At 41.6% G+C, this 26,101-nt stretch overlaps 1 protein-coding gene across 1 annotated transcript in view; it reads right to left on the bottom strand.

Moving 5' to 3' along the window:
* Positions 1-25,868, bottom strand: part of PPARGC1A (PPARG coactivator 1 alpha) — a 68,883-nt gene extending 43,015 nt beyond the window's left edge. The window contains exons 1-2 of the mRNA XM_061993132.1: positions 25,821-25,868; positions 20,574-20,753 (exon numbers count right to left, since the gene is read on the bottom strand). Coding sequence (XP_061849116.1) covers positions 20,574-20,753; positions 25,821-25,868 — 228 coding nt within the window. The remainder of the gene's footprint in view (positions 1-20,573; positions 20,754-25,820) is intronic.
* Positions 25,869-26,101: the final 233 nt, after the last annotated feature.

The raw sequence follows: 26,101 nt of genomic DNA, 5'->3' as shown, positions 1-26,101 counted from the left end.
AGAAATGGTGAAAGTCAACCTGGACATTTTTTTTCCCCTCTTGAAACATAACTCAAAAGAGGCAGTTAGGACCAGTTGTACTTTGCATTATGTATCATTATTAATTAGGCTGTAAGTTCCTTTAAGCTGAGACTGACTTTTTTTGATGTGTTCATACAATCCCTTTCACAACAGCATCTTGATTTACAATTGGACTTTGAGATGCTGCCATAGCACCTATAATAAATAATCATTATTTAGTTTCACTATTTGGAATCGTAGCACAGTTTGGGTTGGAAGGGACCTTAAAGATCATCTAGTACCAACCCCCATGCCATGGGAAGGGATACCAAAAGAACTTGGGCCCCAGATGTTCAGCTGCTGTAAATTAGTGCCTCTCCAGGTTTTAATGGAGCTATGCAGATTTACACTAGCTGGAGACCTGGTCCTCCATTCTTTGGGTACGTTGACACTGAAGCTGAAAGCAGCAGCTCCTGCACACTGTATCTGTCCCAGCCTGTCCCAGAGCTAATAGCAGTTTAGAGAGAGAACAGTAAAAGGCTTAATTCTTCTTCCCTTGCAAGTGAGTTTTGCAGCTGAGCACTACATTTTACGACTAAGAACATGAGTTTAAAAGGGCTTGGGTTGATCTTGCCTACAATGGGGTAGATGCTGTGCTCGCAATCCCTTCTGGAAATGCAATGACATATTTGTTCATGTCAAGTGCATCTTCAATTTAGAAGTTATCCCCACTGAAGTTAACAAAAGTTATAATTGGAACCTATGCATCTGCTAGTGGCACAGCCAAAATCCCATGGGATGTGCCTAACCTCAGGAATAATAAGTAAATTGCAGCCATTTGAATACTAAACCAGAGGTGGGACTCTGCAGATTATGAGCTTCAACACAGCCTATGTTTTCCTGGCTCAGATGGCCATCCTTTATATCGATGCATTTTGCCCTGCTCTATCAGCAGCCAAAATAAAGGGGAGGAAAGACAGGAGGGGAGGTGTGGACTGAAAACAGCCCAAGACGAAAGAGCTGCATTCCTGACCCCATGCCCTGCGATGGGAAAACCTGTTTAAGTGACACTTCTTGGGGCAGAAGGCTGGAGCTGCAACCATTAACCCAGGCAGCATGATTTTTGTTTCTTCCTCTTTCAGACAGAGGAAGTGCCCAAGTCTTGCTTAGCTGGCTCGAGGAGCAGGTGGGACCACTCATGTTTAGGTAGCAATAAAATTCTGTTTTGTAAACATATGTAAGGATTACTCAAACAGCACCCAAGAGAAGGGGGGGAAGGGAAAGGAGAGTGAGGAAGGGGAAGAGGAGAGACAGAAGAAAGTAAACACAGTTGGTCTTCATTCTGTAAATTAGGGAGGAACCATATAGTACGTCCAGTTAAAAAAGAGCTATCTGTAAGTGAATAATATTGCAATGAGCATTGCAGTGTTTTACAGCTGCAGATGGCCCTGTCCCCTGTTCCAGTAGCAAAGAGTGCCCCAAACCTGAGTGTCAGCATCACAAGGAGCATACTGCCCACCCCAGTTTGACTCCCCTTGGATCAAAGCAGCACAAACCAAGTGTCATCTAGCAAAGTCAACAGAGCTAAACTAGGAGAAATTAAATGTGAGAAGAAAATCAGGCCCTTTATGTCTGCCCTCCCTTCCCGAAGAAAAGCTAAAAGCGTTCCTTTTTCCTCAGAGGCATTGATAGCAACAGCCTAAACTGTCTCGATTGAGTTTCACCCGTGGCAATGCAGAGATGTTTATTTCTATTAGGCTGGGTCTATAGAATCCTCCTTTCATTCCTGTACTTCTGCGATTTCCAAACAGCAAAGCCTGACATTTTGGTCTCTGACAAGCAACGCTTAGTAGTGAGACGTTTGAAAAAAAAAATCTATAAGAAGAAAGCTTTTAAGACAAGATAGGCTGAGCATTTTCACCACAAATCGTTTGTTTTAGCTATCTTTCAGCCTCCTGTAAGATGGAAATCAGACAGCTTACTGGCTTAGCTTGTTAGGCCAGGTTAAAGGGATGCAACTCTGAAAGGCTCTTACAGAAGCTTACCCTTGGACTAAAAATAGCAGGCACTAGAGAATTATCTTAAATACTACCAAACTTGTTCTGCACTGTGAACGCAGATAACTGTAATATGTTTCCATTTTTGGTAGTTTTAGAGCTTTTTAAAGTTACACTCGCTTTAGCTGACTATTTAATTAGTTTCTGAGTCTATTTGCCACTTTTTCTCTCAGAGATATAGCCTGAGGGTACTTTGCCTATGAATCCTTTGTATTTAGCAGCATTGCTATTGTTAACATCTAATGAGCTGTTGGATTTGCCAAACACTGGGTATAGATACAAACGCTTCTTTGAAATATAAATGTTTAACACATAGGAAATAGCAAATCAAAAGATACTCCAGCACTGCATCCTCACTCTCTCGTAGCGTGTCTCATCAAAAGAGTAAAAAATATAAATCTTCTTTATTACATTTAATTCTGAAATTTGAAAACGTGTATCTGAGCGAGACATTTTTAGCTCACTGCCCCTGAGTTTAGACGAAAACTAAATGAATTTTGGTACCTTAAGAAAATTCATACATAACGGGCAAGACTCTACAGTCTCACATGGTCCCCTTCCAGCAAGAGCTGTGGGCCTATGAGTATTTTCTTTGGGGTAAAAGGTCTTACAGCCATATCATCTTGAAAACATATAAAGTTAGCTTTTCTCTTTTGAGGCTGCAAGCAGCTATCTTAAAGTGGTCTTAAGCAGAATACCCATTCATCACTGCTCATCACTGAAAACCAGGGCTAGATAACAAAACAAAGAAACTCCAAAACAAAACACAAATATTCTCTGTCCTAACACACATTTTACTCATGCTACAGCCAGTCTGAAAAGGCATCCCCGCAGAAATCAGTCACGCGGTGTAACACCCCTGCTGCCTCAACTCTCCGTACTTGTGCAGACACCACCACTGTGGGTACTTGCTATACGAGCTCAGATTGGGAACATTGCGGGGTTCAAGCAGCAAGTGTCTCCGCACAGGGATTCCTGACTATTGTCTTCCATGTGACATCCCAGGTGCTACACCAGCCTTTGTACCTGGACAACTGCCACAAGAGTACCAAACAGAAAGTGATTCAGGTGTACCTTTTAGCATCTTTTCCAGTATTTTTTCCTTCCTTGGTTTTGCTGCAACCTTTTAGCATGAGTCAATTTCAACATATTTGAAAAAAACACTTTGAATAATGCCAGCTTCTAGATATAAATGCTGGACAAGGTCAAGTTGTAACCCAATCATGCAGCTGAACAGAAGTTCCTTCCCTTACTGGGCAGGCATCACATCTGACTACCATGGAGCTGGCAGACACAATTTTTCTTTGGCTCTCTTTTCCATGCAAGAAATGTTTTCGTTCTTAAAGCAGTGGAATGCACAGATTCCATCACCAGATATATACCTGATGCCTTCATATGCTCACACATAGTGGCATAACCTAGCCACATGCCTTGCAACTGCCATTAAAACCCTCCATATGTCTTCATTTGGGAAGCAAGTTTTCTTTTTGAGTCAGGAGTTAAGTTCACAGCCTCTCTGTCAAATAAACAGCATGTCTGTTGTCACCTGGCTGCTGAGCAAGCCTTGTCTTTGAAAATATGCACTCAGTGATTTTAGCCATCTATATCTCAGCCTCTCTTTCCACAGTCATGCAGTAAAAATAATGTTCCATCTTCATTATAATGACTAATATTACTATCCCTCTCTTAAAATTTAAATTTCTCCTGGTTGTTACTCTAGTGCTACTAAGACAACAGCCCTATTGCACTGAAGGATCTCCAGTCACATTGCAGCAGAAAGTACCTGCAGAAAGTGCTCATAGTTCAAACAGACAAGACCAAGAGAGGAGGATTATAATCCTTTCTTTATAGCAGCGTGTAGTGGTTTTGCCTGGGACAGGTTTTTTTGGTAGCAAGGGGAGCTACAGGGGTGGCTTCCTTAAACAAAGAGCTGCCAGAAGCTTCCTCTGTAGCTGACAGGGCTAGGACCAGTCAATTCTAAGCTGGACCCTGCACCTGACCCAGGCCTGGCCAATTAGTGATGGAGGTAACGCCTCTGTGAATAACGTATTTTGAGAAGGAGAAGAAGTTGTTGCGCAGCTGCTAAAATGCCGCAGCAATGAGGAGTGAGAATGTGAAAACATCTCTGCAGACACATCTCAGTGGAGAAGGAGAGGGAGGAGGATGCTTAGGCCCTGGAAAAAAGACTCTCCTGGGACCTGTGGTGCAGACCATGGTGAGGCAGCTGTGCCCCTGCAGTTCACGGAGGCCACTGGGGAGCAGAGATCCACCTGCAGCCTGTGGAGGACCCTATGCCAGAGCGGGTGGATGCCTGAAGGAGGCTGTGGTTCCATGGGAAGTTCACACTGGAGCAAGTTCCTGGCAGGACCTGGGAGCCCATGGGGAGAGAGAAACCCACACCAGAGTAGATTTGCTGTCAGGACTTGTGATCCTGTGAGGGACTCAGGCTGGAGCAGTTGGTACCTGAAGTTGGTTCTCCCAGTGGGTGACCCACGTTGAGGCAGGGTGTGAGGAGCTGCCCCCATGGGAGGCCCCATGCCGGAGTAATTTGTGAGGAGCTGCAGCCCATGGGAAGGACCCACGTTGGAGAAGTCCGTGAGAGACCCCACAGTGTAGCAGTGGGAAGTGTGAGGAGGCCTCCCCCTGAGAAGAAGCAGTGGCAAAGTCCATCTGTAATGAACTGACCACAGCCCCCATCCCCTACGCCACTGTGGGGAGGGAAGGAGAGTCCTGGGAAGAGTGAGGGAAGGATGGGGGGAGGTGTTTTAAGATTCAGTTTTATTTCTCATCTCCCTGTTCTTACAGTTCCTCTAATAAATCAAACCTTTTTCTCCCCGAGTTGAGTCTGTTTTGCCTGTGATGCTAATTGCTGAGCAATCTCTCTGTCCTTATCTCAACACGCAAACCATTTGTTGTATTTCTCTCTCCCTCTCCTATCCAGTTGAGGAGGAGGAGTGATTTTAAGACTTGGTGGACACCTGTCTAAACCACCACATAGAAGATCTGATGTGCAGAGATTAATTAAATTTTGCAGGCCAGAGAGAACCCATGGACATGGTTGAGGGCACCAGCCTCTCCTTTTCAAGCAGGAGACAAAGTTTCACCGATGCCAACAGTGCACACAGTCACCGTCCCAAAGCACTTGCAGCTGAGCTTCCAGTTGACAGACTAGGACTGAAAAATGGTTGTCAAGAGTGCTGGTGTCACAGCAACTTAACTAAGGGGAGGCTCATTTTGTGCATTCATGGAACTTGGTGATTTGTCCATTCTTTGCACAAAAGAAGTTATATTTGCCCACTTATTATTGGTATCCCAGAATGGAGGTTTTAAGAGAAAGTTAACATAAAGAAGTAGTGAACGGCCACAACAGAAAAAGGACAGTGTGTCAGATGTACCTCCATACCAGAAAGCCACAAGATACCTGTATGATGTAGGAGATATTAAGGAGAACATCAGCATACTACAGTAAAAGAGACATCTGGACAAACGGGAAGGGACACAGTTATGACTGAGTTAAAAATGAGCATGGAGACCATTTAATGTAAAAAACTGGACCAAGCCCCCAAAACACAAGAGGAAGAGGCTATATCATAACAGCAACTCAGCAAGTGCCTTGGGAAAACAAAGGGTACACAAAACAAGTTGTTTGAGTGGGGCCCTCTCATTGCATAACTTACTTTGGGACGATGAAAACCAGAAAACATCCAATCCTGGCTGGGTTAGTCATTACCTGTACAGATAGCCAAACAGACAGGTTTGCCCCAAGGAAAGATAAGCAGGAGAAAACAAACTGAGGGTTCAGCAGTTTAATCTCAAAGATTCCCAAGTTACTATAAGACAAGTAGGAAAATATTTTACTTTAGAATTTGGATGGCACTTAGAAATGAAAATATTCACAAAACCAACCCCTGTTCATGCCCACTGAGCTGCGGTGATGGCAGTATTATTGCACTGGGGACCTAAGGAGCCCCGTCCATGGGAGGGCAGTGCATGGGGTGTCCGTAATGTCCAACCACCTGCCAGACAAAGAGAAAAAAGGCTGTTGTGTTGCTGCCTCCCTTTATACTGTGTACTTTTTCCATTCTTTCCTTTGCTAGTGAAGAGACTTCACTTTTTGGCTACAGTAATTGCTCAAGATCAGGGATGTGCTGCTAGGGACCTTCTGAGCTGAAGTGACAGCCTGAGATGTGGCACTCATTTGCGGACATTCGTATGTAAGACTCTGTCATCTACCACAGCCTGCAAAGGTCGTTACAAAGTCTGCAGGAAGTCAGACAGCAGTGATGGAAGAAGAAAGTGTCCTTGGCACAGGATCAGGAATAAAATACTTTGTCAAAGGCATTTGTGGGATATCAGGCAGAATGAACCAGAATTAGGATGAGGAATCATGCCATTAACAGCAGCAACACATTAAGTCCCAACAATTTTCCTTGTGTGTAATACGGGAGAAAACAGGCTAGATATTGTGTGTTTATTGAAGGAAGAAGGTTGGAGATAAGATATAATCTAACCAAATCATGGAATGCAGCTTGGGAAGATACTCAAGAGTTAGTCTGAATTAATGAGCTTGTCTAATACCTATAGGTACAATTATATCCTGATGCCAAACAATTATTCGATTCCAGAGAGGGAATATGTAAGATGTAGTGGCCCTTATCCTTTGTGAGTTGAGTAGTTTCCAGGACCAGAAGGGATACCTGCATATATCCAAAGGCAGAAGTATTCGAGAAGTATGAGGTAGACATCTGAAATTTTGGCATGTACAAATTTGGCACTGGGAGACACATTTTCTTTGTACAAAGCGGTTCAGATGGATTCAAACCTATAAATATCAGTCATCAATGTTTTGTAGGTTTTCATTCCAAGTCTATGGGCATTTTGACTCCTTTGCTATTGAAAACAAGCATGTTATTATGTCACACTATTGCCCTGCCATCTTCCTCACACACACTGTTATTTTGCCAAGGCCTCTTCCATGAGAAAGGTTTGGTTTACCAGTTAGCAGTTTCAAAGTTAAAATAAGTACCATTCTAGAACTGAACAGAACACTTGCAAAGAAAACTGAAGCCATACAAGAGCTGACCAATTTTTAATTCTAAAGCCTCTCAAGAGAATCTTGGCTAACTTGTGCATGGGTTCCATGTGAAATGCAAAAGTTTGCAATGAAATCTGCTTTTCCTTTTTGAGTTCATATAGACTTAACTCTTAGGTTTGACTCTCAAGGGGCAACAGTGATAAGGACCAATGTGGATTATCTCCCAACTCCTGCAACTTTGATTTCCACAAATATTTTTTAAATTATTTTAATTGGGAATATAGCAGTAGGGTTAGGCAGGGATGATAAAGAAATAACAGTATATGATGAGTCTTGGTCACAAATGACTAAGAGAATATAATACAGTTCTGGATTGACTTTGGGGAGGAATTAGGAAAACCTAGTCACTCTGTTAAAAGAGATAGAAGGGCAATGAATTTTACTGTAGGATCTCTTCTTTTGCTGACTCAGTGAAGACACATTTGTCATTCAACAGCAAATTAGAAAAGGGCATGGATCGTGCTACATAGATGCTCAGTCTCAGTTATCAGCCAGGTACAGGCAGCTTCCAACACATCTACCTCCAAATGTCTCTGAAAAAAAAAAAAGGCAATCTCTTCTGGTGGATGTGGACAGAACATCTTTGTCAAAAATTCAGTTTGAGCAAATACTGCAAAGCGGTTTAGTGCAGGGAGGATTTGTCCCTGCAGAAATTGACACAAATTCCTTTAGGACAGGGGCAACCACCCCAACCACATAGCTGGGATTGCCAGCAGACAGAATTAGGAAAACTGGAAGATAACACTGTGGCCTAATGTAAACTCTTAAATCTGCTGTAAACAGAGCAGTAACACTGGCACACAACAAAACTGGTATCTGTCATTGCACTCCCAGAAGCAGGTGTAGGGAAGGACAAGAGACACAAGTGAATTTTTGTTCATCTTTGTGAAGTTGGGTTGGGGAAAAAATCATGCTGACAGAAGCTGTGGCAAATAGCTAACACTATAGCAATGGAGGGCAAGTTGGAGTGGTCACATAGGAGATAATAATGGGAGATCAAGTGAAAGGGTCCAGTTTGAGGTTCCTGCTACACACACGGTTCAATGTGGAAGTAATGGGCTCAAGAAGGCAGTATTCCTGGAGGTTTCAAACTGGACTGACAGAAAAGCTCAGTACTCACAAAAGCCATTTTCTAAAAAGTTTCTGACACGTCTGCTGGCCTAAGACACATCTTTAAGAACACATACACACAATTTCCAAAAAACACAGATTAGGAGATAACTATAGTTTGAAGTTTAGGGATAGATCTTTTTCCTTCTTTAGCTTTGGGTCTAAAATCAAAGTTTCAGAAGTCTAATCTTGTGAGAGATTCAGAAGGAGAACAACCACCTCTGCACAGCACAGGGCTGTCCCAAACAAGCCCTCTTGGATGCAGACAGAGCACACGGAGAGGTAGTTCAAGTGCCTTCAGACTGCATTCACAGAGCTACAAGTGCAAGGAATGGGGTGTAAAGTGATGCTAATGGGCCAGTGGAGAATTAGCCCTCTGTGGCCTATTAGTTCTGACCATACTGTACTTGAACTGACTCAGTGGGGAGAACTTGAGATGATTCCTGCTCCCTGGTACTCTGGGGAAGCTACTTGTTCGCTGCAGCAGAACATAGCTTCTTGAATGCCATTTGCATCTGTCTGTACAGGCAGACAAATAATCTTTCCCAATCCAGTTCTGAGAACACAATACAGAGATGCCAACTAACTCCACAAGAATCTGATTGGTACATTATGGTCGCCTCTACGCAGAGCTCATAGCCTGGTAGAATCCAAATTGACTCTTCCAGCTTTAGTCCAGTGTCCCTCAATCACCTCCCCTGTGTTCCTGCAGAAAAGGTTTGCTCTATCTCAGAATAGAACCTAGGAGAATCACCAATATTGAGCAAAAGCTAATAAATCCATGCACAACACCCATCAGCACTAGGCAGAGGAATACTTACTTGCAAGAGCTGGTCCTGACCTGGCTGTAACAGCACTGTATCAGAGCTAACAAGCCCTGTCTGACTAGTTAAAAAGGGAGCAGAACGTCCTCCAAATGACAGTATTTAGCTTCCTAGTCTTTTTTTTGGGGGTTGGTTTTTTTGGGTTTTTTTTTTGGGGGGGGGAGGGGAAGGTGAGGAGGGTGTTAGAGTTTAATTCTTTTCCTTAGGTCTGCAGGTAAACAAGCCTTCATGTTGGGATGTACTACTTAAGGCAGCTTCTCCCCAGATTTGGTAGTCCCAAATCACACTGACAGAACTGCAAGTTCAAGCCAGTGTCTCCTAGCTATGTCATAGGTTAGAACTTTATTCCCTGGGCTGGGCAAGCTCAGCAGGCTGTAACCACCTCAAACTGGGAAGAGGAGGAGTCTGGTTAGACAGCAGTGCTCTCAGGCTTCTAAAGGGAGAATATCTCAGTTTATCTTCACTCACAAGCTCCAAGGACCAGCTATATTCTTTCAGTACCTTTGTTCTTTCCAAGGACTCAAAGCGCACACCATAAAACAAGGACGGGCTGGCCACTAGTACATACAAACAGACTGTCCCCCTACTACTGGAGTTTTAGCCAAAGGACTTGACATGTCAGCGTCTAAAAGTCTACTTGGAAGTACTGCAATTAAGCTTAATTCATGGGATGAGATTTTCAGGAGCGTTAGGTATCCAGTGACAATGTTTAAAAAGTAAATGCACAAAGAGGTAATGTGCCACCAGAACTGTAACAAAAAGATTGCATAGAAAGTTATGCATTATGGATGATTTAGCAATATCATAGATTGCACAGACTCCAGTAAAAAGAGTGAAATCATCCCTATCTTCCCATTTTTCGGCAGAATTTTAACAAGGGGCTCCTGGGAGCTCTTGGGGGCTCCTCCATGGCTCAATAGACAAATTAACTCATCAAAGGGAAGGTAGGGATGATTAACTAACAAGAGCCCCCTCCAGCCCATCATTGGCACATGGTTATTTCACCCAGATGGTGTTCACCTACCTGAAACCATAATGACAGTTTCAGATCAGATTTACAGAAAAAAACATAGATAATAAGGTACTGCAAAAGTGACATGATAGGAGTTATTGGTCTGTGATGCTCTAGACTGTGCCGGAGGCAGCAGAGCTGTTTTGTAACGTTAGCTTCTGTTTTGTAACGTTACCCTCTCCGCCTGAGAGATTTCCTGCTGCAAATGGGAGACCTGGTCTCCAGAGAGGCATTTGACCCGACCCTTCCTATACAAGAGTGGGATCAACAGCAAAGAAAATGACAAGGGATGGCAACACCCCCATCACATACAAGCAGAAGCAGTTTGACACATTCACTAGGGATGGATGAATGTTCCTGTAGTGTTACAGACTGTGCAATATTTTCTTAAGCTTTAGGAAAAAAAAAAAAACCACACAAGTTTTTCTGGCTTTTCTCCAGATACAATTGAAGTGACAATTGGTGATGTTTTGCCTGGTACCTTCATACTTGTGTGAAAAGTGCTTGTTGGGCTTATAAGGACAGTCAACACAGCCAAGAAAGTTCACACCAGTCCTGGTGGTAGAGAAAAAGGAAAGTAAACACAAAACCAGTAAAAGAATTTTAAAATGTGTATATTTCCCCCAGAGAGGTAGAAATAAAAGCCTATTGCTCCTTTGTACATGCCCAGAGGGTCAAATGTCTTACACGGTACATCCAACCAGATGTCAATAAGCATGTACTTAGATTTTTGTTTATTAAAATAATTGCATATGTGTTAATTTTAATCTGACAGCTTTAAAGATTTCACTAGTCCTACAACGAGCATGTGAAAATGGACAACCTAAGGACCTACAGAAGCTAAGACCAGCTCAAGAGGTAGGTTTCCTTATTTAGAAATTTGACATGAAGACTGAGGCCAGACTGAGAACACTCTGGACTGCCACTCATCTTCCTCTGAAAACTAAGATTTGGCCATGATGGGCTTCTTGCTGTATACAGACATGTCTCCCAGAGATTCCATAGTTGCTTAAGCCTATAGTTTAAGGTTTTCCAAACGGGATCAGGAATTCATTAGCAGTTCTAATAAAGTGTCATTCTAAGCAGGGAGAAGTAGCAGCAGAGGAACACAGAAATAATTCTTCAGGTTCCTGCTCTAGGTGGCCCTGTCTGAACACGTGGGGTTGTGTCAAGATTTCCCGAGGTCACTTCCTACGTTAACCGTTCAGTGATTCTGTCACCTCCTGCCCTGGTTCCAGTTCATTCTTCATCCTTGAACAACCAGTCACCTGCACTACCTGGCTGCCCGCTCCTCACCAACAAGCCCTCCTGTAGTGAAGACAATAGACCCAAGGTCATCTTCATTCACTCTCAACCCACAGGGCCGATCAGATTGAAGCATACTATGGCTACATGCCGATAATCAACTGATAGATGTTTAAAAAAAAATCCCAAATCTGCAAGATTTTTAAAAGTCACATCATACCTGCAAAAGCACTTACATATCTGCTACATTTGCTTTCATACCTGCAGCTCTGCGGAAATGTGCGAGGCCCCAGTGCTCTTGCCAAAGTCAAAATCCCAGTGAGAGGTCTCACTTCTATAACCTTTATTACCTGCGCTCTCTCATGCAGTTCATGAATCATTATGTCACTGCTTAAACAGAAACTTGGGAGAACAATTGTTTTGGCATTTTTTTCTCAAAGGTTTAAGAGTACTTTTAGAAATAATTTTCAATTCCCTCCAGGAGAAACTACCATACCAAGAAAAAACTCACATTGTTTCTTCTTGCAGCTCATGGGGAAGCAGAATATCCCTCTGACCAAACCAATCCTCCTGATAACTGTTATCACCACCTCTCTTCAAGCAATCTCTTGGATGAGAAACAAGTTTTCCACCCAATTTGTCTATTTTTCATACAAAGATATCTTCTTTAGGAGAGATTTGAAGTCTATCAGACCACTTGATGGACTGTCCCTCCAAATCATTGTAAAGATTTAATGTTGCTGAGCCCTCAAGAAACAGATGTGGCAGCAGACAGACAAGTAGAGGTTTAAGAAGTTCTCTCTTTGACACTTCTAACCCAGCAATGTGTTTGGAAGGGCTGATCCTCCTGAACTTCATATGATGAGCTAGACAGCTGTGAGCAGTTCAGGCAACTCAAACCTGTATAAATCAACAAGTCAACAATACTTGCCCAAGGCTGCCACTATGGCTCCTCACAGAAAATACTCTGTTCTTCTGATTATCGTCTTAGTGATTAGAAGTACCCATTATGGACCAGCACCCCATTGTGTTACTCACAGTAAAGCACAAAAGCACAGATGCGTGTGAGGAAATGGAAGTATTATTCCAGTGCATCACACAGCTCAGGCTTCGTGACAACACCAAATCTCAATAGGTTTTGGTTTTGTGCTTTCATAAACAAAACCCAGTGATTACTGCATGTGGTGAAAAGCAAACTCCAATCATGGCCCTTCAGACTCATCACGACCACAAAGTGCTAATTAATTTCTCAATCATTACGAAGCAAGGCTATTGGTCCGTTGCGCCAGAAAGGAAATTTCAGCCAAAGCCACAAGCAACGCACTGTGAAGGGGCTGATTTCTACCAAGACCTGAAACCAGCCTCTGTGGCTGAGCATTCATGCACACATAGTCATGTCCCCAGCCATGCCAATGCTGCAGTCCTCACTTGCAAACACAGACATTACGGTACTGTATGCACATGCACAAAACTATCAAAATAAAAAACAGGCATTGGAGAAAAAAAAAAAGGCCAAAAAGTTGGCAGGGGGTTACTCCTCAAGAGAGGCTGAAAGTTTCTGGTGCATCCAATTATTAACCACTGTAATGTAACAAGAGCTACAAGTTTTCACAAACAAGCATGCACATACATACTCTTCCTTCTATTTTTGTCCCGTTCATGAGGAAAAAAGTAGTTTGACAAGATTCTTTCTCCCTGCAACAAATTTATTCTGTGAAATTTCCTCCTCCTGACCTAAACATGCATAATAGGTTAGCACCCTAAGAAAAAACAAAAACTCCTAAATTAAACCTTGCTATGATTTTATCCTTCTGTAATGGCATGAGCCTGAGTTAAGTGGGATGGGGCAGCAGGGGAAGAGCATGCCAGGGTTAAGATGGAACATTTAGTAGCAATTAGCAGTGATCCACAGTGCAAAAAATAGCAACAATAAAAAAAAAATCAAAAAGAAAAAATAAAAGAGGTTACACTAGAAATGAAACCATTAACGGAAATAAATTCTACAGTTTAGTGAATTAGCATTTGTCTAAGAAAAGCAAACTTTCTGTTACTGCTGTTTTGCAAACTGGGAAGAAAAAAACCCAGAAGAATCTTATCAGAAATATTTACTTTCCATTAGCAATGATTCTGGGAATGTTCTTCTAACAAAAGACAAAGCCACTGTCCCACTTTTTTGTGACCCTCTCTGCAGTTCTAGGGAGAAAATATTTAGTTCAACATTATCGTAAGCTAGAATATGGCTCTATTTATGTGACAAGTTGACAACATACAATTTCATGCTTGTTGAACTGATCTGTGTTATATATTCACTGTGAATATTATGAAGCCTCACCATTATAAATATGAAACAGTATACACTTATTCAAAATAACTCCAGCAGTAGCAATTTATAGCTCGGTTGTTTGCGTGCTTATGAAGTCCAAATGCCACCTTAAGAAGCTGCATCTCACTAAAACAGATGTGGAGTGTGACTGTGACCAAAGTGGATTTAAGATGACCTCTGTGAAAGGAGGCTATTACATTTTTGTCTGTATGGCAGCTGACACCAGTTTGTATTTAGATACATAGCCAGTGGGAACACAGTGTAACACAGTGTCCTCAATGGCTGGTTTTAACATGGCCAAGACATTCGGCTAATGACCTAATTAGCTTACTACTGTTCTGGTGAGTGTTAGTCTTCCCTCTTGTAAAGAGGACAGGTGCTCAGAAGAGCACAGACATGATGAGTATCTCAAGCTGTGGCTGCTCCAGGTGAAATATCCCCTAAAGGGACTGTGAAGAGAATCAGTTGCATTTTCTTGATCATGCACCTGGGGAATGGACTTGGTGGCTTCATATATCACACAATAAGCTCTCAAAGCAATTGGGTTTTGCTCATTTGGGACTTATTTTGTGCCTGAAGGTTTCAACCAACATGCAAGATTCTTGAATGAAAACAGAGATGTGTTTAGACAGTTTGTAGTTTGTCCAAGCAGGAAAGAAAAAGGAGCAGCAGCACACCTTGCTAACACTAGATACGGAGTATTTGCATAAACTCTTTCCAATTACATAGCAGCTGGTTCGAGTAAAATAAATTTCACTTACTGCCCAAGCCTTTTTAAATGTCAGCATAGCTAGTCATAGATTATAGTTTACATACATCATCCCCACAGATTTAATGTTACTGTGCTGGTCTCTTATTTAGTAGATGCAGAAACCTTAGTCAGGGCAGAGATACTGGAAAAGGTAACGCATTCAAACACACAAGAAATGTGACATGGTTCCATTAGCAATATAAAAATCCTGTCACTTTCTCCCCTGGAACTGAGGATCTTTCTCCTAGTCTCACAACCTGTTTTATGATACCTTGTTACCTTTTGTTATTCTTATAAAGTTTCCTATCCCAAATCTGCATCTTTTGCCTTTTATGTTTATTGTTGTATTAAAGCTACAATGCTGTCTGTTTCCCTACTAAATCTATCCCATAACCACATACTGTACATTCATTTCTCTAGGACCTCAGTAGCTCTTATCTGTTTGCTTTTATGATCTCTTATGAACTGCTAGGAATAGCAATTTGCAGTGCTGTTTGTAAAGTCATCTCAGCCTGAACTCAGCCATCTACTCTTTTTTGCCATACAGCGATACCCTCTGCAGTGAAATCCCATTTGCCATCCAAGCATTTCACTACAGGATGCATTTTAGAGAGAGTTAAATTCCCAAGTACTCTAGGTGTGCTTATCATGTAAAACATTCAACGTGTATGAACCCGAATGTTAAAACCCCTGCTTATAAGAGCAGGAAACTATGTGTTGATACAAGATGGTCCTGTGCTACCTTCAGATTTACTGATCTGCTGCCCGCTCTAAGTTACTGTCCAGAGCTATTTAGTTTGTGCTCTCTGAGGTTTCAGACTTGCTGCTATGCTGTTCACATAATCTCAGTTCTTTTAAGCACTTTGATAAGCTTTATTCTGCCATTATACCATCTAGAACATTAAACACAATGTTTAAGTTCTATGTTAAATCACAATCAGTTCCTATTAACTGTTCCAAGCTCCTCATTTTTATCAACAGTTACTTTATTAAATCCTTAATAATATAGATGGAATAGTTAGTTAATTTGTGTGTTGAGCCATGGATGTTAATTTGTAAACATAATAACATACTGCAATCATTTGCATAATAGCATTTTAATCTTTTTAGTAAAAGCTGTAATTCCCTACAAAGTACGCTGCAGTAGAAACTAAGTGACTATTGGTAATAATAAAAAAGGCCTTAAAATTCTGATCCTATTATAGTGTTGGAACATACCCAAACTGCTACCATAATCTCTGAAATGTTACTGTTCTCTGATTTAGGTGTCTGTGTCAAGAATAAAAATGAAGTAGAACTGGTAACAGTAGACTATTTCCTAAATGTAATTTAGTATTCACTAAGCACCAGCACTTTGCAAATAGCTCTGAGGCTTTCCTTCAAAGTTCAGAGCTCTAGTTATGCATATTGTGCGGGGTACACCATGCAGCTCACCTCCAGCCTCTGTTGTGCTGAATAGATGGCTATGATAAATCATGCTGATTTGGCACTGAAGGGCATCAGCCATCAAGGATTTGACTACTATGTCTTTTTTTCCCTGAGATTATATCTCCTTGAACTACCTGCCCCGGGCTACTAGTTTTGGAGAAAATTAAAAAGTGGAAAAAAATGCTAAGGGAGGCCAGTACAAAAATTCTACATAGGTTCAGCTCTCTGGAAACCCATTAACACCAGTCACAAGACTGGCAAAGAAAACATTGGTGGTTGTTTAAAAGTCAGGCCAAGTCATTTTACGCAAGATCTGGTAATTCATTAATCAATCTGGCTGCAAACTTTGAATGAATAACCTAAAATAGTGAAAGAGACTGGCAGCACCACAGGACATGAGGGAGTTTATAATTTGAACCGATGCAAATTATACCCTGGTGATGTTTAAGGCTCCCCTCTACTCTCATCATCTTCCTGATGCAAATCATTCCAAATAAATAAGAAATCATTTACTTCCATGAATTTCCCCTCTAGCAGGGGCAAGACAGTATGCATTTCATTGTGCATCTCTTTCTCTCCCCACCTTCTCACTGCTTGTAATACAGCAGTTTTTGGCAGTCTACAACAAAACGTATTAGCCTATTTAGGTTTCCAAATACACAGCACGTAGTACGATCTTGAAAAGTAACCTGGGCTACACCTATAGAACACAAATAAAAGTAAAATCATCAAATATGGTGAGCATCTCTCTGGAATACAGAACTATGTAAATAAGTGAAATTCGCAGAAGGGCAAGCAATATGGGTATTCTGAAGTCTTTTTAAAGGCTGAAAAAGTGTTTTGCCAAGTACAGGAATACTACACTTAGGAATCTTTATGATTCTACAAGGTCATTATACTTTAAAATGGGTTATTGCCTACCTATGGGCTGCATTTTCTCTTAGCATCATAGTTCAGTTGCTTATAAACAATACGTACAGAGATATATCCACCATAGATACTGTCTCCATAAGGCTAGGAATGCATCATAAATAACATTAAATATGACTAACCTTACATGATGGGGTACAGTATATTTGAGGAAGCCTCAGGGGACAACAGTTTTTGTGAACAAAAAGCCTTCTCACGTGTGCCACATTAAGTTGTATGGTTGTTCATGTTTTCACATAGCACTGGCTTCAAGAATGAAAAATTAATCATTTTGATTTTCTAAAAGTGGTTAAACTAATGTTTTACAAATACAATTCTTTTAAGTCTAGCTCTTCACAAAAGCAAATCCTGAAAGTGAGTGATGCAGTGAACTGTCTAAATAACTGGTCTTGGGTGACTTGTTAACTATTTGCTTGCATGAACCTGTGCCAGTAGATCAGGCCCTGAGAGTCAAGAACTTCTTCATTTTATCTTTCCAGCAGTCAGAACAGCGGGCAAAGAAAATTAGGTGAAAACCAGAAGTGATGAAACTGTGAATAGAAAGAAATCAACTAATTAACTGTATGAAAATGTACACTCATCGATAAGAAGAGCCTCTGTGCTGGGACAGATGGTAAAGTCTTGACTCAGGACTGGTGTCGGTTACATTGGCACGTGAGTGATGAATTAGGCACATCTACGAAATACTGGTATGTTTTAATACTAGGGTGAAGGCCAGTACCTCATCACACCTAGGCAGACGAGTGCATTCTCAACAGTTACATACTACCTAGACTAACTGGACCTTTATCTCATTTGGTTCCTGGTTGCTACCATAACTATTAATCATTTCTAATCTGTGAGACTCCCAGTACCACTAGGAATGTCTAAGCTTGTGGGTGCTCAGCTCATGCAAGCTTGCAGGAACACGAGTTGCAGAAAGCCTGAAAATTCACTTTCTGAAATAAAAACCTTTATTTTAAAAAAGTGTGCTAGAGACATCCAGGAACTTTGTTAAAGGGCTTTTGAATGCTGGCCCTCACCTAGACACAATGAATACCACAGTACTGCATTAATACTTCAAGCGAGAGTGTACTTCATTCAAGGTTAGGTTTGGCAATTAACACTGTACAGTTTGTGCAATTAACACTGTTCTTGTACTTCCCAACATTTGTTTGCCATTCTGGTTCTTGCTCTTCCACCCCAAACATACTGTCTCTCTATTTTTGTATGAGGCCTCATCTGGAAGCTTGTTAGATAAAACATAGTACTCCCATGATGATATGAGAGAAGAAAAGAGAGGGGGAAAAAAAGAAGAAAAAAGTTATTTTCTTTAAAAAGAAAAGCCAATGCAAATCAATATGGAACAATCTAGAGATTAACAAATGAGAAATTGCACAAAACTTCCATTCTCCCAGTTAAAATAAATAGTTCCCTGCAGAGTATGTGAGAGAGTCTCTGGAGGAAGAAGACATCTTCTTCTGTTCTTGAGCACCCCCAGTCGTCACATTACAGAGCAGCAGAGGCGAGAAATAGTGCAAGGTATCCAGCTGCACGATGGAGAATAGGGACAGGGTTAATGTATGGGAGGAAAAAATAACTCTTTCATTTCCATCTTCCTAAGCCAAGTAACCAAGAAATGTAAACATAACATGCTATGAAGCCAAAAATAGTCTCATTTTGCACTGCAGCATTGAAAAATGCTATTAGAGCACAATTTGTCCCTACAGGTCAGTATGGGCCAAGCTGTGCTGTCAGAGACAGCAATGCAGCCTGCAACTGAAGCCGATGATTGCAAGCAAATCCAGGCATTGACAAAGAGGACAACTGAATCTGCCCATTAGGGAAACAGCAGCATACTTCATTTCCAAACTACTATTTCTGACCAATCAGTCACTGCCTAGATGCATTCACTCATCTGCATACCACTCTGGGGCTGCTCATCCTCAGATGCACACCAATGTGCCCGTGAGAGGTTACATGTCACCATCTCCCAGTGAGGTTAAGTACAAGCCTATCTGTTTATCTTGCTGTTTGCAACATGCTTTGATTTTCAGAACAAGAAATAGGAATTCTCACATAGGAAGTGACAAATCCTATACAAGGCACGTAGGGGAACTGTTGTTACCTATCTGAGACAATTATGTACTCGGCAGCTGTGGATACCAGTGCAGTCAGGATAAGCAATGAGCCTGTGGACAAGTTCCACTTGTTTTACTGGAACTATTTCTGCCCTTAGAGTTGGTAAGTACTTAATTATATTCCTTAAGAGCAACTTAAAAAGTCTGCATCTTCAAATGGTCTCTCCAAAAGGAAAATGTCTCTGTGTTTGGCTTTTCATGAACGAGGAAAAAAAAAGTCTCTTTGGTTATAAAAAAGGGAAAGGCACTCTCTCCCATGCTTGCTGCAAATGTGTCCCCTGCCCCCTTGCTACTGACCATCCAAACCTGCATACCAAGACGTTGTACCCTGCCGGAGGCAGTACAACTGCAATTCAAGAACAAGACAGGGTTTGGAAACTTTGTAAAACAAGGCATGGAACATTATACAACTAATGAACAAAAAAAAAAAATAGAGAGTAAGCATAGGGCTTTGTATGGCTAATTTCAATTTGATTTGAGTAAAATTAATTCCAAGTTACTTGGGTGTAAATGACAGAAACTGAACAGAGATGACTGGTTTCTGCTGTAAGTTAAACAGAGTAACTTCATCTGCATCGTAGAGATCACTGTGAGTTTACAGTTGTATACAGAAAAGAAGAATTTCATTCAGGACATCCTAGGCAAGAGTTTTACTACACTATTTCAGTTAATCTTTTCCAGCCTTTAAACACTTCTGTGATAATTTGGGGCTTCCCCGAGCCAGTGTGCCAGTCATACTTCCTGGAGCTGCATTACCTGCCTTGTGAGAAGCAGCACCCGTGGCTTGCTCTTGCACAAGGTCTTCCTGCCAGCTAATCAATTTATTGTCCAATTTCCGAGTCAGTGGACGATCTATGGCATCTCCTGCCACCGAGGGAAGGAGGTTAGGGTTCAGGAAGTGCACAGCTGCCCCATAACCATGAGGCAGAGAATCATGAAGGCTTCACACAACAAAGGAAGGAAGACTGGAGACAGCAATAAAGAGACAATAACTGTCCTCTGGTACACCCTGATCCTCAAGACAGAATTGTAAAGAAAACATTTAAATCTCTTCTATCATCCTTCAAATTTTACTTTAAGACCGCTTTCAACCAGGAGATCTATGAAACATCCCAAACAATGTTCTGTTTTCTGAGCTACTGACAGCCCTCACTGCCTTCTCTGCCACATCCACCTCTTTTCTTCCCTGTACATCAATGACAAGGACCTCTCAATTTGTGTGCAAGTGTCTTGCACAGTGAGGCTCTGAGTGGTAAAAACCTTTACTAGAAATGCTCCAGCTACTCGTCAGCTAGCTGCTTGCCAGGGAATGCAAGTGGAAGACAACAAATATCTTTTGACTTTTGTTTTTCTTGTATCTGACAACTGTGCAACTCCTTGCTGTGACACCACAGGGCAGAGCACTACAGGCACTCCTTAGCCATTTCCTTCCAAAAATCAAAAGTTCCATCTAACTCTTTTCATGGCTTTTTTCCCCATTCTCTCCAGATTGCAGGCCTGGTTTTGATCATGAGGATTAAGGGCACCAGTCAGAACCCGTAACACACACCACCACATTTTTTGTCTCTTAATGGGGGAAAAACAGCAAAACTGTTGTCCATCAGGCTAAAAAAAAAAAAAAAAAAGGAAAAAAGCAAGCAAGGACTTTGCAATGGGCATTTGCATCACTTTGCCTTACCTCAAATATATTGGCAGGTTCATTGCTGTACTGATTGGAGATGATCTCTGACTGGTCGCTGTACCACTTGAGTCCCCCTAGAAAGCTGTCTGCATCCAGGTCATTCACATCTAGTTCAGAGAGATCAAGTTCTGGGAGATCTGGGCAAAGAGGCTGGTCTTCACCAACCAGAGCAGCACACTGCAGGAAACAGCAACACAGTAGTTTCATTAATTACCAGGAATCTATTAACTTCAATATTGTGTGATAAGAATTAAGCCTTGATTAAGCTATGGCACAGGGTCACTAAAATTGAGTTCATTTTCTAAAAAAAAAATCACAACACTTATTAGAAAGTATTAGAAAACTGTTAGCTCTATACAGTTATGCAAAGGGGAAGGGGAAACAGAACAGTATAAGCTGCTTTCTCTATCACATCTTTGTCCAGGGGCAATGACTTTCCTTCTCCCTATACTCTTTGATAACAATCACGTTCAAAGCTTTATTAAATCCAACAGCAAAGTCCAAAGCATGGCCTTATTCTCCTGCTTCAGAGAGAACCAGTGCAGGTAGAAGTTACAGGTGAATACCTCTGGGCAAGGTCTGTCATGCATTTCCTGATGCATTCAGGTTAAAGAGGCACAGCCTGTTACAGCCTTCAGCCCTGGAGGCAAGCTCAAGCTGGAGATAGTCACACTTTCACTTCTACAGATCCTCACTGTAATCCTCCGAGGTCAGTCATGATGGTGGCTACCATATAAGCATAAAAAAGCATGGGTCAGTGATGCTACTGTGCTCTTTCCCCAGTGCACTCAATGATGGACAGACCATAGCTACGTAGTTACACATCAACGTCCTGGTAACTGAAGACGTGTTCTGAAATATCCCTACATTCAGCTTTGGGTGACTGACACAGCTAGTTCACAAAGACTTTGACCTTCTTGGTATAAACCTGTATCTTGTCCCAGTCAGTTTCCTAAGCATCTCCAGATAGCGGCTGCAGCGAGGGAACCAAATGGGTTTCCCCCCTCTGGCAGCCTCTGATTCAGTAACTCTAATGTAGAGGGTCTCTGAAACATTCTGATTGAGGTAGTAAACAAGTCTATTCTGCACGGACCCTTTTCAGCAGTGCAAAGTGGTTTGGCCTCCACAACATAGTAAAAGAGTCACGATAAATACAAATAAACCTAGAATAAGTGTCCTTGTATATGCTAGCATGAAGCTAGATAGGGTACTGACTGACTTACTAAGCAAGAAAAAATTAGTAACATGGGTCCACTTCAGAATGACAATTGAAATGTTCAGCATCCACGCAAACTATTTCCTAATTATGGAAAACACATAGTAATGGCTTAGCAAATAGTGTAGTCCCATGTGCCAGTGCTCCTTGATTAAGCAAGTTCTCCTGCACTGTACCACGTTCTCTTGTTAACTCATCCCTGAATATCAATCTATGTTAATATGGGTATACTGCAAATCACAGATAAAGCTGAAAAGGCACCAGGCGCTTAATGGTTAAATGCCATTTAAAGTCAACTGTGTCTAAGGGCTTCCAGTCTGAGTATTTCTAGCACTGGGCTAAGGACAGCCAACAGCAGGTCTTCCTCCACTCCCGTCAGTTGATTGGGTGTTTTGAAGGATTTCCCAACTTCTATTTGGACAGTAGTCAATGTAGAAAATGCCACTTTCTGAAGACAGATGTCTGTAGGGCACTAACAGAGTGTCCACGGATGTGAACCGCTCAATACTGGTTACGCCACTCTCACAAGGACCGCCTTTTACAACAATGCAAGCCAGAGCTGCTGAAGGTGCATTTCATTGAGGTTTTTGTCCCTGGGAAGCTCAGCGTGTCTGCAGTGTGCGGGCTGGATGCAGCAGCGCAGCCGTGAGCAAAGATTTTGTCTGTTGGCACAAAGACTCGGTGCAGCTGGTGTGAGCTATAATTTACCAGACAACTTCTACATCTACCAGGACACTATGAGATAATCACAGAATAGGCCAAGGGGCAAGGGAGCTGAGAGGCTGCAAAATGAGGCTCCCAAATAGCAGTTCCTTTTCTTCCTATTGTTTAAGGGGCTAGGAAACTTTAAGACATCAAAACCTCACTCAAGTAATTTTCACTGCTCACAGTTGTTTATCATTATTTTGGTCATAGGGGTGAAGACAAAAAAAGAAAAAGGAAGAAAAAAATTAGAGAGTTTCCTCTTCTTTAGTGCGAGACACAACCTTGGCAGCAGTGTTATAATGCAGAGATGACCTTTTTTGATGCTTGGCCGAAATCTCTGATCTCATTAAAGGATAATCTAGTTTTTGACTGAAAAGGTAGATTCTCAGCATCACTCTCAGGCTTGTGTTGTGGACGTCAGTAGCTTATAACTGATACTGTAGACTTCTAAAGTATCCTGTTGGTCTGTTACTGCTGTCGTTTGTAAAAACACCTTCACTCTGTGAACCACCTACTTAAATGTGTTTACTCTTGGTAATCTGCATTAAGTTCCCACAGTGGGCTTTTGAAGCAATATAGTATTAAAAAAAATATAATGCTGCTCATCGAAGCTTTCATTTGCCTATAGTGACTGCAGTGTCACTTAAAAAAATTAATTGCCGAAATGAAGTATATATGCTCTTGCCAATGTTGACACGATAATAAAATCAATGTTTCTGAATATGGCATTATGCTTCTAATCTGAGACACATTAGTAGCAAGTGTTCCTGTTATTAATTTATATTTGGCCTTTGGATGATGCCAGATCTAACACTCCAAGTCCTAAAACTGTCCTCATCTGACACGCTGATATTTACTGTTTGCCTATACATCTGTAACAGGTGCACCTGCATTGCTAGCGTAGGTTTTACTGTCTTCCCACCGTTACTTGATATGATAGTTATTCCATAACTATAGCCTTAATTCTATAGTAACATTTAGGAGGATAAAGCAGTCACTAAATACAAAAGACTAATTACTGTGTGTTACTTCACTCCAGACTTTTTTTTTTTTTTCTCTTAGTTCAGGTGCAAACAATAAATTAGCTTAACTGCACTGACGATAATGAATCATTATAATTAAGTATAATTCTCCATTAACCTTTTGGACATTTTTGTTCCTTTGAAGGTATTTAAAAAAAAAACCTGGACCTGTGCCATATTAATTATATTAATGAAAAAATAATCTGCGTTTTATTTTTAACAAGTTTTTCAAACAGCCAAGGGGATGAACCCAGGAAAGAAAGAGAGACTTGACAGACTGTGTGGCATGTGGATTCTGTCTATCAATCTTCACAGCCTTACTGTACATCACCTTCACTAAGCTGTGAAGCACTGGGGATGCTGATCAGCTACAGTGATGCAGGCCTTTATTAAGCAACACGCTGTCCTGTCATTATGTGAGTGAGAATATAATACATTTTATGTTGACAGCAAACATTAATGATTCAAAAAATGAAAGCTGCCTCTAGTACCTGCCGCCTGCGATATTTTAGATCAGTAAAGGTGATCCCCGGAGCTAAAGCAGCACGTAGACGTTAACTGTAGTGCTACAGGAAGTGCAATGCAGGAGCATGTTGGTAAAATCCTACCCACAGTTAATCCCTCCACCATACAATTAATATTAAGATCAAACCTTTTTTTAATCTCTTTTTTTTTCCCTTGCACTGTGAAAAAGCTATTGACATAAATTATCTATTCTGTTACTAGCTTGAAATTACTGCAGGAACTCTAGTGATTAAAATAAATCTTTAGTATTTCCATATAAGCTGGTTCCTCAATCAGCTCCTAGCAGCATCAGGAATAATATATGATAGAAAAATGAAGCTACGGCAGCTGAGACCCATGCTACAAGCCAGACAACAACCCACAGGATACTCCAGCTACTCAGAAACAATTAGGACTTTGGAGCCAGAAAGTCATCCACTTACAGCCTTGACTCGTAATAGCTACAGGACATATGAATTATCCATATCTATTCCACTTTACCAAGAAATCAAAACAAGATAAGAGCAATTACAATATGCAAACAGAAATCAGTGGATACAATGTCAAGCTGCAAATATTTAAAACAGGACAAGAAGACTTGAGGATCCGCACGCGTGCTCCACCAGATAGGAGAAATACACTGGAGTACACAGTAACATTTTTACTTTAGATGAGTAGCTCTCTATGGCATGAACATCTTATTTAAAAAGCATTGCCTGTAACCTGTTTTTCCCTCCCCTGTTGCCCGAGGGAAGCATTTTAAGCACTTATTCCAAGCTTGAAGCCAGAGGGTTAGTTCCTTTGAGCAGGTCTGTATTTGGGATTCCTCTCCATGGGGTCCAAAGAAAGTTTGCCTTGCTTCACAAGTTGCCCGAACTTTCACATAACACTCCATTTTGCCAAATGCAAACATGCAGAAATTCTCAAACCTCACTTTATACTCCAGAGATTACCAGGGAGCTGCTTGCTTTTTTTTTCCCCCTTTATGAATTGCAGCCAGCAGAAGCTGTGGATTTGATGTATTGCCGTCTATTTTTACACAAGCAGCAGCAGCGGCAGCAGCGGCAGCAGCAGCAGCAGTTCACACAGTCCTGCATAAACTCTATTCTCATGGTTCATCCTGTTGTCTCTGTTGTACAGTGGATTTAACCATTTGTTGGACTACTCGGATCGACTGCAAACCCTGCTCTACGGGACATTATTCCAGTACCACAAGAAGCAGAGAAACGTCTCCTTCCAGAAATCTCTTTTAAAAGCATCTAAAGACAGACAACAGGGTATTCATTCTTGTGTGCATGTTTCAATTCTGCAGCTGATAAACATGGAAAAGACCTTTCACAGAGCACAGTGAAGCAAGCAATTAAAATACAAAGCCGTTGGTTAATTTTAACTTATCTTTGGCTTGGTTTTGTTCTTTTTTTTAAAAAAAAAAATGTTAATCTTATTCTAAGTAAACATGGCATTTTTCCAACCAGGCCACTGAATGCCACTGGAAAGACTTCAGACACCGATTCATATCAATATCTTAGAGCATAAATATTGCATATGACAGGAAAGCGAGCCAGAGGCACATGAAAATAGTTTCCAACTGCAGGAGATACTGATGACAGGAGCTCAGCTTTGATTTGCTCAAGGCATCGCAGAGTAACCTTAAAATAGCAAACTTACTGGAGTTAAGATAAGATTAGGACTTGTTTGCAAAGTAAGCCACCTCGGCCACCGTGCCGCTTCCCCAGCAAGCCCACCGTCCCTGCCGGCCGCCTGCGCCCACGCACCGCCCATGCCCGCACCCCTCACCTCCAGATCACTCCATACAGAGTCCTGGTTGCACATGTCCCACGCCATCCAGCTGCGGAGCGTCGGCCGGAAAGCTGGCAAACTACAGTCCAGAGGCAGGCAGGCAGGCAGCAGACACTCATGCAGGCAACGAGACCCTCTCTGAGAGTGAACCGAAGGCACCTGTCTTACTACTGTTCCCCGTCACATGACAAAGCTATTAAAAAGTAGGCTGGGCTGTCACTCATCCAGCCTTCGAGTGCCGCTGCTCCAGCCCGTGACGTCACCCAGGGGCAGACCCA

The sequence above is a fragment of the Colius striatus genome, chromosome 3 (genome assembly GCF_028858725.1).
Source record: "Colius striatus isolate bColStr4 chromosome 3, bColStr4.1.hap1, whole genome shotgun sequence".
NCBI lineage: Eukaryota > Metazoa > Chordata > Aves > Coliiformes > Coliidae > Colius > Colius striatus.
This window is presented reverse-complemented; position numbering and strand designations above follow the sequence as displayed.